Here is a 14322-nt window from a genome sequence, read left to right as displayed (position 1 = left end):
AGAGATTTTTGCCGTGTGTATGTTGACCGGATTCTTCCTACGTCACAACAAAATTTAGGAATTCTACTTTCATTCCCCCATACCATTTAACTTCTTGAATTTGGACTTTTGTGTATACTGTATATCTGTTTTTGGGATCTAGTTTTTGAAGTGATCTGATAAAAAGAGAGTGTGTGTGTGAGTGTGGATAAGCATAAAGTTACTGACTACACCTGTGGTCCGATTTCGACCGAATTGCGAAAGTGGGTACTATTCCACGGTTTTTAAAAATTTGTTTAGCTTTAATGGAGATTTTCCCATGGAATAACGAAGAAATTAGATTTTTATAAAAAAGAGTGGAATGATTTTGATTTTGATTTTGAATTCTAGAATATTATAGTAATTTTAACTATAAACAAAATGGTTAAATCCCCAATGCCTAAAAATTACGGTTCAAAATTACAATGTTTGAGACACTAGCCAACAAGTATCAGGACTACTACCACCAACCTATTATTAAGGCTGTTGACAAACTTATAGGAGAAAGTATGTGACATGTCCTCGAAAATATGTTATGAGTAATAATGATTTTTATTTGCATAAAATTTGGAAAAATCGCGATCAATATATACACAACAAAAAAGAAAATAATACATTGAGTTAATATGAAAGTTGTTTTTATTCAGGAAGTAATCGAACAAGAATTGAAAATTAAAACGACCTAAAGATGTGGAAGACAAAGTGACATCTAGATCACAAAAAGTAAAGCCAATCGAAGGAGAGTTGATTGCAGACCTCGAAGTTGACAGGTCGACCCAAGACAAACATCGAAACATGTGTGTCCTGTATTTGTCTTTCTTTTTTCGTCCATCCGTCATCGTTTGTATTTTTATTTGTTCTGTTACGTTAAATTACTCATGCCTTAATGCCTAAATCTGTCACAAACAATTAAATGTATTTACCCAGTTTTCATTATTAGTACCACAGACTTCTTTGGATTAGTTTTCTTATGTTAAAGTTGGAAGTCCTTAATTCCCGTTGGTAATTATTTTTCTCGTTAAAATAAAGACTTTGCCTTTACATGAACATTTGTAAGCTCTTATAGTCATCAGTATGGTTTTGTTTGAAGAAATCAAATTCTACATTTTAGGATGTAAACGAAATAGCACGCTGGGTATTTTTCAATTTTTTATCACACGAATTTTATATAGTTTAAAAATGTGTACTAATTGGATATCTCCGAGAATATTTAAAAATTGAATGGGTCCTTCTGTTTATTTGTGAACCTCCGTATAAATTCGTGCATTAAGCATAATGGCAATGATCTCTCTCAATTCTAACGTTCTAAAGAGGTATTTGGTTTTCAACTAGGTGTTACTAGCTGCTATATTGAAATGTGCTAGAGGCCGTTTTATAAGTATAATAGTTTCATTACCAAGAATAATTTCTTGTGCCTTCTCCCAGAATAGTATCATTATTAAGTCTTTACTTTTGTAAAATAAACTGTTTTAGAAATTTGACACATACTCTCTCCTATTAGCTTGTCAAAAACCTGTAAGCGGTGAGATTAACTATGACATTTTTATAGGGAAAATCACAAAGATGCAATCATTTTTGAGCCATATTTTATCAAGCAATGGGGGGTCGCACTATTTTGTTTAGAGTTATAAGGACCAAAGCATACTAATTTTAATTAAAACCGGCATTTTTTTAATATCCGATTTTCCGTTATTTTATGAGTTTTTATAAGAAAATAGCATAAGCTACAATAACTTTTGATTAGTAATTTTTACAGTGATGGGAGTTATACCATTTTGTTTGGAATGTAAAGCGGTATATTACCGGTACTTAATCTTTTTTAACATTGTTCGTGTAATTTTTTAAAGTTGACATTTCCGATGTTTTATAGGTTTTATGGTAAAATTACCATTACCAATGAAATTTTTTTTTTATGAAAAAAGACACTAAGATAGCATGGATAACCAAATTTCATCAAAATCGGTAAAAATGTACCTCACCTACTCATGTCAAGAAACAGTTTGTTGTAAGACAATAAATGAAAGTGGATGAAGCGACGAATTCTACCAAAGAAGTAACAATGAGAAAAGGAGTTGGGAAGAAGCTAATAACATTACAAATGACACTCGCTGCCACAACGACATGATATATTTCCTCGTTTTCTTCTTTCTCGCAATATTTATACTACAGGAGATGTTTTCCAAAGTAAAACGAACATTAGTTTATCCAACTGTATTACATCCAATGGAGAATAATATTCATAATATACGTAATTTATGTTTTATGGAAAAATATATGCCATAGGACATTACTTAGAAACATAATTATTATAAAGCTCGATTAAAAACAATTAATATTTTCGAATATATGAACAAATAATGGCAACATTGTTAAACAAACATTTCTTGAAAATTCGCTGAGAAAAAATATGTTTCATTGATATATGAGTTTTCTTGGGGAATGGGTTGCCACCCATTGCAAGTATTTAACGGATTGAAAACAAACTAGCTAAGTAGCAAAAATTAAAAACTTAAAAAACTTTCACATAAACATTTCAAACCCCAATTCCAGAGTAAAAGTGCATATCATCATGGTGTAGGTTTCGATCTTACTAATTTTATCCTAATGCTAAACTTTCCAACAAATCCATTTCAAAACCCACTTGAAACTAACCTTCAACCTGATTTACATATTGGCTGTGCACAACGGTTTGTACTCTGTGCATAACGGTTTGTACTCTGTGCACAACGGTTTGTACTCTGTGCACAACGGTTTGTACTCTGTGCACAACGGTTTGTACTCTGTGCACAATGGTTTGTACTCTGTGCACAATGGTTTGTACTCTGTGCACAACGGTTTGTACTCTGTGCACAATGGTTTGTACTCTGTGCACAATTGTTTGTACTCTGTGCACAACGGTTTGTAGGCTGCGTGGTTTGACACTACTCTCAATTTAACTTTCGACTAGGGTAGTTCTGTATCGGCCTTGTGCAGTACGACTGCACCATCGATACTTTGGGTGTGCCACGGAGCCGTTTCTTATAATCTACCAAATCCACATCTCATTTTTGTAATATACAGTCTCATTTCTTGCTTTGAAAATGCGTCTTTAATTGTTATGCCCGGGGCCGGGTGGACGGGTAAAAATTTAATAGCGCCACAAATATCTTGAAAAAAAAAACAATTATAGCAACCGACCACACTACATTAGAAATCTTCATTCAGCCCTGAAATCTAAAGATTTTCGTTTCTAGTATATGTGGTGTTGGGACCGAGCTGGTCAAGTCGTATAAGTCGGGGCTTAGAACCTTGACGTCTCGGGTTCAAATCACGCCAAAAACAAATGGATTGAATATATGTGATAATGCTGCAAATCTCTAGGACTAGACTGAAGTAATGTTAAATACAGTTCCGGGCGAGAACTAGCTTTCTAGGATGTGAAGCTGGGACGTAAATAAATTTTGTTTACCTTTTTTTGAGAGTGATTTTATGACTTTCTCTTTACGGTCGAAACCAACATTAAAACTATCAGATGATCCATAAGGATGGCAAATCTACTAAACAAGTATGTTAATCTATGCTTTTACTTAGCCTTACCTAGTCAAAGTGGAAAGCCAAGCGTTGTGAGAAACAACATTGAGTATTTGCTGAGCACATATTGAGACACCAGACAAATACAGCAACAATCCACCAACTCTGATAGACAGACAAACATGTGTCTAACAGACAAACATGTTTAGACAACATGTGCGGATCTGTTTGAAGCTTGGTAACTTTGCTGAGAGGACCTTCTGTCGTGGAATGTTATGTTACTCAATCTCAATGTCCTGCATAAAATAACATGGTTTGCACAAAAAATATGTTACATGAAGATGCGTTGCGTTAACGTATAAAATATATTTGATACTGTGAAGTATAATATTTTTTACATGCTAATTGTCACAAATATTTTACAAAATATGAAGACAACTAAGGCTTCCAACCAACTTTGGTCACATTTTTTACCACATTTTAGATCTAATAACAAGGTTAAAAATTGTCTTATCAATTGTAAATGGATGAATATATACGTTAGAAGTTAAAAAGCTATATGTTAATGATATAGAAAACAATGAAGTGTATACGATTTAATACAAGAAATAACTTAATATATGTTATCTTTCTGCAAATACATATTTTTTCCGATTTAACCAACTATTGAAAAGATGGAAATGTAATGTGACATCATCAACTTAAGAACAACAGGACGACTGAAATAGCGTTGTCTGCAAGAAGGTTAAGTTGATTGCTTCTGCTGCTTTTGACAGTCCAACTAATACAAACAAGGAAAACATAAGAAGGAATCAACTGTTTTCATTGACTAGTACATTTGTCAAAATGCTTTGTGCAGAAGGAAAACTGAGCTTAAAAACATTCACATTTATTATAAATAATGTCTCCTATTATTTCTCTTCGGTGACATTTTTTAGATTTGCTTAAACAAATCTTTGTCATAACTCAGCTATTTATTTGGTATTATATAGTTAAACTTGGCTTTTACCAATTAAACCAAAAACGAATGTAAATATATTTAATAAAATTATCAGCAGATTATTTCCTTCCTCTAAATTTATTTTACCTTGATCTTTTAAGTTCTCTATTTGTCCATTAGGCGTGCTAGTGATTGTTTACAAGTTATTTATATTATTTAAATCAGCTGTTTTTACTGAAACTATTAATCATTTCATCTATTTGGTGGTTATTTTAATCTATTTAGCAATTACATTTTTAACCAGCCTATTATAGTTTCGAACTTAGTCGAAGGAAAATGTAGTACTTTTACTATATGTTGATTCTAGTAGGGTCTTTCTTATAGAATTTGTAACTTATGATTCATTGCAAAAACATCTTCAAAACAATAGTACGTCAACTTGAATGTAAAACAATAAATTACAACGGCAGGAACAAATGGGCTAAGACTCGAGAGCTGGCGATGGGAAAAGAAATGGACAGAAGCTAATAGTTTTACAAGTGTTACCTCGACTTGAAATATTTGTTGACATTTACTACTTAACTTACAAAAATTTTTAAAGTACCACTTGCACAGTTCTTTGCTAATTGAAGTACATAAATAATGTATATTAAAATCGTTAAGCCACCTTTAAAACTACACTAAGTCTAAGGAAACGTTCAAACAAGCTTAAATGTTTGTATTTCAAACATTAACGTATAGCAAATGAAAAACTAACAAACAAAAGCTAACAAAAGTTTAAAATTAATATACTTTATACTATTTTAAAGTAAAATGTGTGTTTATTAAACTATGTCAAGAAAAATATGAATTACAATGTTACTTAATTTATTTATCTTGGTATATCATAAAAAGGAACACAAGGGAAACTACTATTACTATCTTAATAATCAATAAAATTAACTTAAATAATAGTTAATATTTTGAAACAATCTGAGGTGTTTTCAGTTTTATCAGAATTCCTTAAAATCTGATCTTAGTTCTGATTTTGAAAAGCTGCTAAATAACAATGTTTAAGAACGCAATCCAAACATATTGTTAGGAAATATAAACAAGCATTGAGCATATTTAATAAATTATAACATTTTAATTGACCATCCTAAAACTTAAGAAAACATATTTTAATTTACAGTAGGCAATATCAGTTATGCATCCTCTTCAACGTGTTTATATATCTACACGTACTTCCCCAATAGGAGATGAAAATAATAAAAGTAATAATAAAATAGGTAAAATTAAACTTCCATTAAAATCTAAAACAAATCGCGTTTGAAATATTTGATTTGCAATTTATTGTCCCCCATGTGTGGTATTTAAGATAAGAAAAAGTCGATTTTGCTTCCGCTAATACGCTGTTGCGAAGGTTATAAGCTCTGGTGGCGGTGGATGAAAACATATCTCAAATGTTGACTGATTCCAGCCATAATCTGCTTGTGCTAATATCTCTTTTGTTCTGTAAATCATAAACAAACAGATTCGGTTGCGTTCAATTTGAATTGTTACGCTGTTACGCCATCAGATATTTGGCGATTTAACAGATTAAAACCGAACTATTATAGGATGTTTTAGAATTTATTTATGAAACTAAATCTTGTTCATTTTCAAATAGTTTTGCAACCTTTTTAATTACTAAACAACACAAATTTAGGATAATAGTAGGACCTTTTTATTTTTTGCTATAAAACTGTAAGATGAGCTCTGTTTTTAAATATAAAATGTCTGAGAATGACTAATTATTCACTATTTCGTTTGTAATAAAATTGCACTATTTTTTATTTCAATAACTTTCTTTGACTTAAAATCCAATATTATCCCTAGTAAATTATATTGTTCATCATAATTCTACCAACTAAATAACATAATGTCTATATGTTACAATTTATTGTATTGTATATCAAATGCATTGTAGTCTAAAATTTCCATAACTTACATAAAACAAATTTGACGAACATATTTCAAAAGACCGTGTATTCATGTTAAATAAACATTTTAAACCTAATGTAACTATGCACTCAACAGATTAACCCAATAATTTTAAAACAGTTATTACCTTATGAATGCAATTAAGAAGAAGAATTGTGAAACATTCAGGTCACTACGGAATCACAATTTATTTATATTTACACGTAGGCTAAACTGAAATACATTTAAGTTTTGATGATACGAGTTTTCTTGGTAAACTATTTTCCTCCCACTACTTCTTTTCTATCCACAAACAACCAACGTAAATATTCCTAAACTCTGGGAAATGTTTGACGCTCATCTCTAATGTGTTTATTTATAACCGTACACCTACTATAATTATAAATAAAAAATCGCAGACAGTTTATAGTCTATGGTTTACCCCGGTGGCTATTTTATGTTTTATCCAAGGAAGGAAATAAAGCTCTAACTGTCTGTGTTTATGGTTGGTTTACGACGGAGTTATACCCGATACATTTAATGACTCCGATATTTGATATTGGTTTTGTTGTGAACCTATACTGCTGGTTTATATTTTGTAAAGTATCCCCATGGACAAGTTTACCACCCTTATAAATATGAGTAGAGAATTTATGTTCTTAGTGAGTGTTTACTATTACTGTAAACTATAAATATAGTGTGATATGTTTCAGATTTGTAATGAACAGTAAATTTGCACGTTTCCCACGGAATGTCTATGTATGGAATGACTATAATATTGATAATAGTCGATGTTTTATTGAATGAATAAATCAGTACAAAGACAACTTTCCCTTACATCTTTCAAAAGTAATTATTATTTTTATTATTTTCAAATTTTGTGTTTAAAAAATATATTTTTTTTCAGGGGCGGGTTCATGGTGCAGAAAACGACACGAGCTCTCCTGACGATGAAAAAGCTTTGCGACAGTTAGAATGGGAGGAAGAAAACCAGGTAGGTTAAACACTCTAGACCTTTTTGAAACTCTTACACCTACTTAAAGGATTCTGAGGAGACTCAAAGAAGAACGTTAGGCCTAAGAGGAAGCATTCCATGGTACGTAATCAAGTGGTGTCTAGCATCAGTGGCTGGTGTCTAGGGCAAAGTCCAATACCAACTCGTCCCCATCGTGTACTACAACGCTCACGGTGGAGGAAGACCCAGTGAGCGCCCTGTGCGATAGGATTTTCCGCACCACTCGGGTTCTACCTTGCTCGTCACAAGTATATTTCCGGTAACACACTACGGCTGATTGTCCGGTGTCGTCCCATAGGTGTGTTTCCTCTGTACATTACTTATATGTTGATGAATGTGCGTGCACACGGGATCCCTTGGGCCAAGAAAACCCATTGAAAACAAACCTTAAAAGTCCTTGAAGGTTAGCGGCCGTCTTGGATCATTTCAAACAGCTGGAGGTTTTTTTACCATCAAATCCAATTTTTTCAAATACCAAAGTGTTTGTAATCTAGGGAACTATGAGATTCGAAATTATCTTTGTAGTTGTGTACTCGTTTAATGAGGTAGATGGGCTCCAAGGACTGAAATCTTGGGGTTTATAAAGAATCTGGGGATCCCGCAAAGAGGGATACAATAAACTGAATAATTGTTTTAATTACTGCATCTGAAACTATTTAAGTAGTTAAATAAAGTAGGTCAATTTTGAGTTGGACGCATGGCTTGCTCGATTAATATAGGATAAAACGAGAGTAAATTCAATTTAAATAAAAAGCATATCAAATACGTTCGAAACTGTTTTTAATTTAGTCTTTAATATATTTATATATTTATTATAAATTGATTATCGATATGCATAGAGTTACAATTTTAATCAGTCTGACTAACTAATTATACTACTTCAAACATAAGGGAGGAACATTTAAAAATGTAGCTAACCTACTTAAAAATCAGTATAATCAAGATTTCCCCATTAATTCATTTTCAAAAATTTTGTTCTACCTAGTTAGCACAAACTTAAAAATCATAAGGTACCTATCTAGTTTTGATTTATTTCCACACAATTTATTCGTTTCTTTTTAACTAATGAAATAAACTATATGCTTAGTTAGACTTTATTGGTTATATTCTCATTTTACCAGTCAATTTATAAAGCCAAAATAAAGTTAAATCTTGGTAAAGATGATTCTTTTTATAATTTACTGAAGACCCACATTATTCCCTTTTTATTTCCACGATCGCATTGGGTTCTATAATTAGACCTTACGTTTAACACATACAGCTTATTTCTCCATGCAGTAAATAAATCTAGAAACTATGCTCATACACAAGATATTTTTGAGTTTACAAGTGAGATGTGAAGCACCCACTGTTTCAAAGTTCCTACAGAAGATTTAGAGTCTAAAGTGTTCAACACAACTGACGGAGATTACATTTATGCAGAGGAATTCTCTTATTACACTTGTAAGATAAGTTTCTATGTTTTCGCTGAGCACGTTTATATGCGGCCCTTCGCTACAGTATAATGTTAACTACTTGATACAGTTTATCGTGCTTTATTACTAGAGTTTAATTTAACAGTTTAAACTATTATATTTTATCCCGTTTGTTTTATTAGTGGTATGTTAAAACTTATATCTGTAGAGTAGACTGTAGTAGAATGCAACAAAATTGATAGCAAAATTAATAGTGTTAAAATTAACTAGAAGAAAATTAAGATGACAAGACATTTAATAGCGTACAGTAACACTATTTCACGCATAACCCATACTACAAGGACTGCAAGGAATGATTTTGGTAGAGTTTATTTTATTTTAGATTCAATAGATTGTCAGATTTGTATTAAAAAAACTTACAATCTAATTATTTGCAATATCTATACTTAAGTGTTAAGGATCACAACTCTTATTAGATTTAACTATTGACTATTGGAAATAAGTTCTCTACATTCATATTATTTTAAGGCGTCAATGAGCTAATTTTTTCATCTCAACTGGGTATTACAATGATAATTTTAACTACAAAACTAGTTTAAGCACACATTCAAATAAATCCCAAATGTGTGACGACTTATATTAATCAAACAATTATTGATTATCAGAGAATAAACAGCTGCAATGAAACTTAAAATATATTTAACGCCGGAATATTTTGATTACTATATACTCATTTTCATTTTCAAGGTCCTGCCATATTTTTTTGAATTCTTTAATAAACTATTTCATAATTTTAAAATCAATAGACACTGTCTTAATATAAACAAGACGTGAATTGTTTACAGTTTTTAAATGGAGATACAAATGGAAAATAGTATTAATTTTAATGATAAGTTTAGCAATACTACTATTACACACACTTTCCAAACATTAGTCCAAATGGACTTTGGTACTAGATTTTGTGAAATTTTTGGCTGAATCATCCAATCTTTTTGGTAACACGATATGCATAACACCATCTCGCAACGTCAATACTTGAATGTTTGTAATCTGTCAATGTCAAATGCATGTGTTACACCCCGTGATTAAACCTATCTTGTCTTAAACATTGAAACATAATTTCTATGCCTTCCTACACATATTACGCATAGGCTTATACCTAAGTTGAGTACGGGGACATTTTGGATTGTTTTTACTTGTTTGAATTGTGTTTGTTATTTTTTAGACGTCATAAGGAAATTTATGTTTCTAACAGTTCTTGTGTAAAAAATAATCACATAAATGTAGGTTTTAAACGGCATAAGGTCAAAACAAGACCATGTATTGGACCGTTCCTTCACAAAAAAATACCCGTTAAAATACCAATGACATTTATGTAAACACAAATAGAAACACAACCTTATGGTCAACTTATAATCGAAAATTGTAGGTGCAACATTCTATTGAAGTTTTATACTCACTCCATCCAGTACCTCCAATATTGTCTGGGTTATTTCTATATACAGGTGTAAGATACTAAGATAGCTGAAATATGGAAAGATTATCAAATTCCCCTCATACAAAGACCAGAAAATTTTCCATCTTGTTGCTCAAAGAGGGTGAAAATTGAAACGTTACTGAGAAGAAACCCACATTTTTTTGTACAGCAGAAAATGTGTTGTTTCATTCTCAAACATAGATTAGTTTACTTTTTAATTTATTTACTCTTCACAACCGATAAATATATTACGCTGTTAAAGCTGTAATAGTCTGGTTCAATCTAACTATAAAAGGTCAAGTAGACTCACCGTTCGTTTTATACTAGTTTTACATATTGTTTGCCGAATTGGAATAATATCATGTCTGCTCTCCCGCTCCTCCCAACAAAGAAAGGTTTTTTTTCACCACACTACGGTGTTTTTAGTCGTTTTACAAACATTGGAGGCTGAAAGCTACGTTTCCATGCTACGTATCCATTGGTGGTAGATGCCAGCTGTCATCGTCAATTGGGGTGGGGACCAAGCAGGTTTTTACATCCCTAGGGCCAAAAAGCAGCTGTTTGCTTATTTACTTGAAAAATTGATTTGATTGAATACACAAGCTTTATCCATGTGCATTGCAATGTACTTGTTTTATTGTCACCGCTGCTTGGCAACTATTTATTATTTTTTTACTGATTCATCCAAATAGTTTTCAATAACCTTAAAGTTGTACTTGTGTTGACTGTTAGTGTGAATTGTTATTGAGTGAATAGACCTAGTGGTAATAGGGTATAGTGGGGTGAAAAATAGCGTTCGTACCACAGGCCGAAATGGATTTGCAGATCTCGATCTTTTTAGGTTCTCTTCTTCATCTCGAGCTTAAAAACCTATCTCGAGTCGGCAATACCTCATTTTATGCCTTAGGTACCAAATATAAGTAACTATTTTAATTAGAATGCGTTTAAATTTAATTGAAATTCGAAGCTTTGGCTGTTGGTATAAGAATAAATTCCATTTCCGAATTAATCATTTACATAGTTTTAGAATGTGTAGTTCAATTTAGCCACAGACAGTGACCAGTGATGCCAATTACTAGCTGTCGAATACGGTTCTTTTCTACCAAGTAAAGCTGATAGGTAAACCTGATATAACCAATAGCATTTTATTCGTCACCTATTCTATAATTAGAGAAAATATAGTTTTTACTGTGAGAAGCTTATTTAACTATATGGCATTCTATTTTAATTACAATATAAGGTGTGTATTCCAGTTAGTCATATTCTCAAAGGTATTCCACGACTGAATATACTGTATTATTGAAATTTGGTATACTTTAAATAAACACGATGTGTCCAGTAGCCAATTCTGCTTTGCAAATCGATTTAGGCATTAGTGGCAAGTCAGCTGTTTTACCCCTTTGTGTGTCCCACGCACTAGAACTCCCTCCAAAACTGTTCACACCCCGCCAAAAATTATCATCACAGCATGCTGTTGATACGTAACACGGAATGATGTTTACAAAATATTAGTTGTAAAATAAAGTTAAGTTTATACACGTTGGTGCCTTAATAGCTAACTATACGCTTGATAATTACTTATTACTACGCTACTACAACTATTAATTAAAATTTAATAATAAACGTTTATCTAACCATTTTACGCTATATATGTTATATTATAATGACGCTATGATAACATGACGAGATAAAATATTTAAATGGGTAACCAAACGATTATTTAAGATGTAAGTCCAAATCGAGTATTCGTTTCCACTAAACTAAAATGTAGTAAAGATAATCTAATGCCAATTTAAATAATTGATTTTAATATTAATTATGTAAACTCGTTAAAAATATAAGATGTATAACACGTCGAAAGTCAATTATGTTAAGGAGTTTGTGTAATTATAGTAGCGTCATTAAAAAGTTAAATTAAAATATAACTTTCTGTTCTGTGAATATATTTTTTCAGGATTTTTTTTTTTAATATGGAAATATCATTTTTTAATCATAGACTATTAATTATGGTCAATAATAATTGGATTCTCAAAAAAGCTTTTTCTTGTTCTTACTACACATTTTTCTCTTCTTTTGAAAAAAATACTAGAAGAAAAACAGTAAAATACTAAAACAGAGTCGCAATTTCAGTTGGAATTGTTTTCAAACAATCGGCTTTGCAAGGAAGTCGCTAATGCAAATGTAAATAGTTCGAAGGAACCAAGTTGTGACAAACAAGTCACTCGGTTTTGTAATAAACAACAAAACTTTGTTTTGCTTACAATTTACACTTTGCCGAATTCGATTTCAGAATAAGTTGAAATAAATAGCCCAAAGATATTATCTACGGTAGGATTTTCACTGAGATTCAAATAAAACGTCACAAAATAAAATATATTGTTTGCTATAGTTTTCGATGCCGTAACATATATTTTAGTTTAGGACACTAAAAATAATACTTTGAAGTATATTTTCTCCATAGAATTCAAATTTAATAGTTTATAAGATGTGTAGTGTTACAGGGTAAAAGTTTTCGAATGGGTTAACTAAGTTTAGTTCGTAATCACATTCTCTTTTACTTTATGTGCAATCCATTGTAAAAGTACTTTAAAAGCTAGAAAAACGTTTATAACATCTTTTGCGGTGCAAAAAAAATAACCACACAATTATTTATTACAAAAAAACTTAAATCACACCCAGGAAAGATTCGATAGCTTTATCAATAATGATCCTGAATTGTTTATTTTATTGACTAATCTCTTGACCAACGTATGACAGTAAAGTCATAAGTTACCTGATTCTAATCTGTCTGTGTCAAATGATGATTTATCCAACTCTGAAACCTAAATTTGCTGATGACGTTCTTTCAATCATGGGGAAGGTTAATGCTTAACTCATTGAAATTATTCATCTCGATTTCCAGATTGTTTTAACTGTAGTGAAGACGAAAATATATTTTCTTTTATTATAAATATTTATGTTGAACATTTGATCATTACAATTAAGTAATGTTCATTCAAGCAGTAAAAAAATATTTTAATTAAAAGCGAGGTATTTTTAAAAGTGTGTAAAACTCTAAACGCTTGTACAGGTTGTCAGCCGTAAAACACACTTTGGGTATGGTATTATAAATATATATAATTGTAAAAATTATTTTTGCAAAGTGTTACTTGACGAAAATTCGACAAGCAGCACACTTTGTGTAGTGTTACTTGTCGATTTTTCGACACGCAGACATCGTTTACGGCGAAGGCTCTATGACTGACTGAATCGGATTGAACTGGATCGAGTTAGTATCGTTCTTTCCGTAATATTCTAAGCTTTCTCCAGAGGTCTGTCTCTAAGCGCTATTCATTTTAGTTCCGAAAATATTGTAGCAGACAGCTGACGTGCGTGTATTTGTAAACAGCTAGGTTCCCCCGGACCGATGACTGATGTGTTTTATTACGTTTATCATTGTTTTAGTGTTAAAAATCAAAAGTAGTGATATACGTGGTGCATTATAAGAAGATTTAAGTGGTTTTGAAGTGCTGGTTGATGATCCTGAAGAAGTAGGTAGTGATATTGATTAAATTATCAGCCAGATTCCTAGCTATGGTTAGGCTATGCATTCTTAGCTAAACGCTATGTACTGAAATCAGTTTTTTGCCCATAACTTATTTATTTGCAAATATACTTCCTTATATTATTATATATTTGTAATCCTCATAAAATTTAGAACAAAGTGGCTATTTTCAAATATTTATAGGCCTATAATTTATACAATTTCATTGAGCGCAAACTTATTTTTTTTTTTGAAAATTTTCGAAATTATATTTTTTTTACCTAAAATTTTTTTTTTTTGAAAAGATGTTCCTTATGTTTTATATATAATATTGAAGCCCATGATTTTCCAAACAAAATGGTATATAGAACATTAGAATTAACATTGTTTTAAGCTTCTCAGATCCGTTTTAATAAAACCTTGCAAATGCGCCAAAAATAGGTGGACATTAAGGCCTAAACTATGGACACTTGGAGGGTTAAA

The 14322-nt window shown here is 31.4% G+C and overlaps 1 protein-coding gene across 1 annotated transcript in view; it reads left to right on the top strand.

Annotated features, from left to right (window-relative positions):
- Positions 1–14322, top strand: part of LOC128996531 (protein madd-4-like) — a 103693-nt gene that overhangs the window by 16817 nt on the left and 72554 nt on the right. Inside the window, exon 2 of the mRNA XM_054421916.1 lies at positions 7317–7403. Coding sequence (XP_054277891.1) covers positions 7317–7403 — 87 coding nt within the window. The remainder of the gene's footprint in view (positions 1–7316; positions 7404–14322) is intronic.

This window comes from Macrosteles quadrilineatus, unplaced genomic scaffold, assembly GCF_028750875.1.
Source record: "Macrosteles quadrilineatus isolate MER2022 unplaced genomic scaffold, UCM_ALF_1.0 Scaffold_6__1_contigs__length_79288215, whole genome shotgun sequence".
Taxonomy (NCBI): Eukaryota; Metazoa; Arthropoda; class Insecta; order Hemiptera; family Cicadellidae; genus Macrosteles; species Macrosteles quadrilineatus.
Note: the sequence above shows the minus strand (reverse complement) of the source record. Positions and strands in the feature narration are given on the sequence as shown.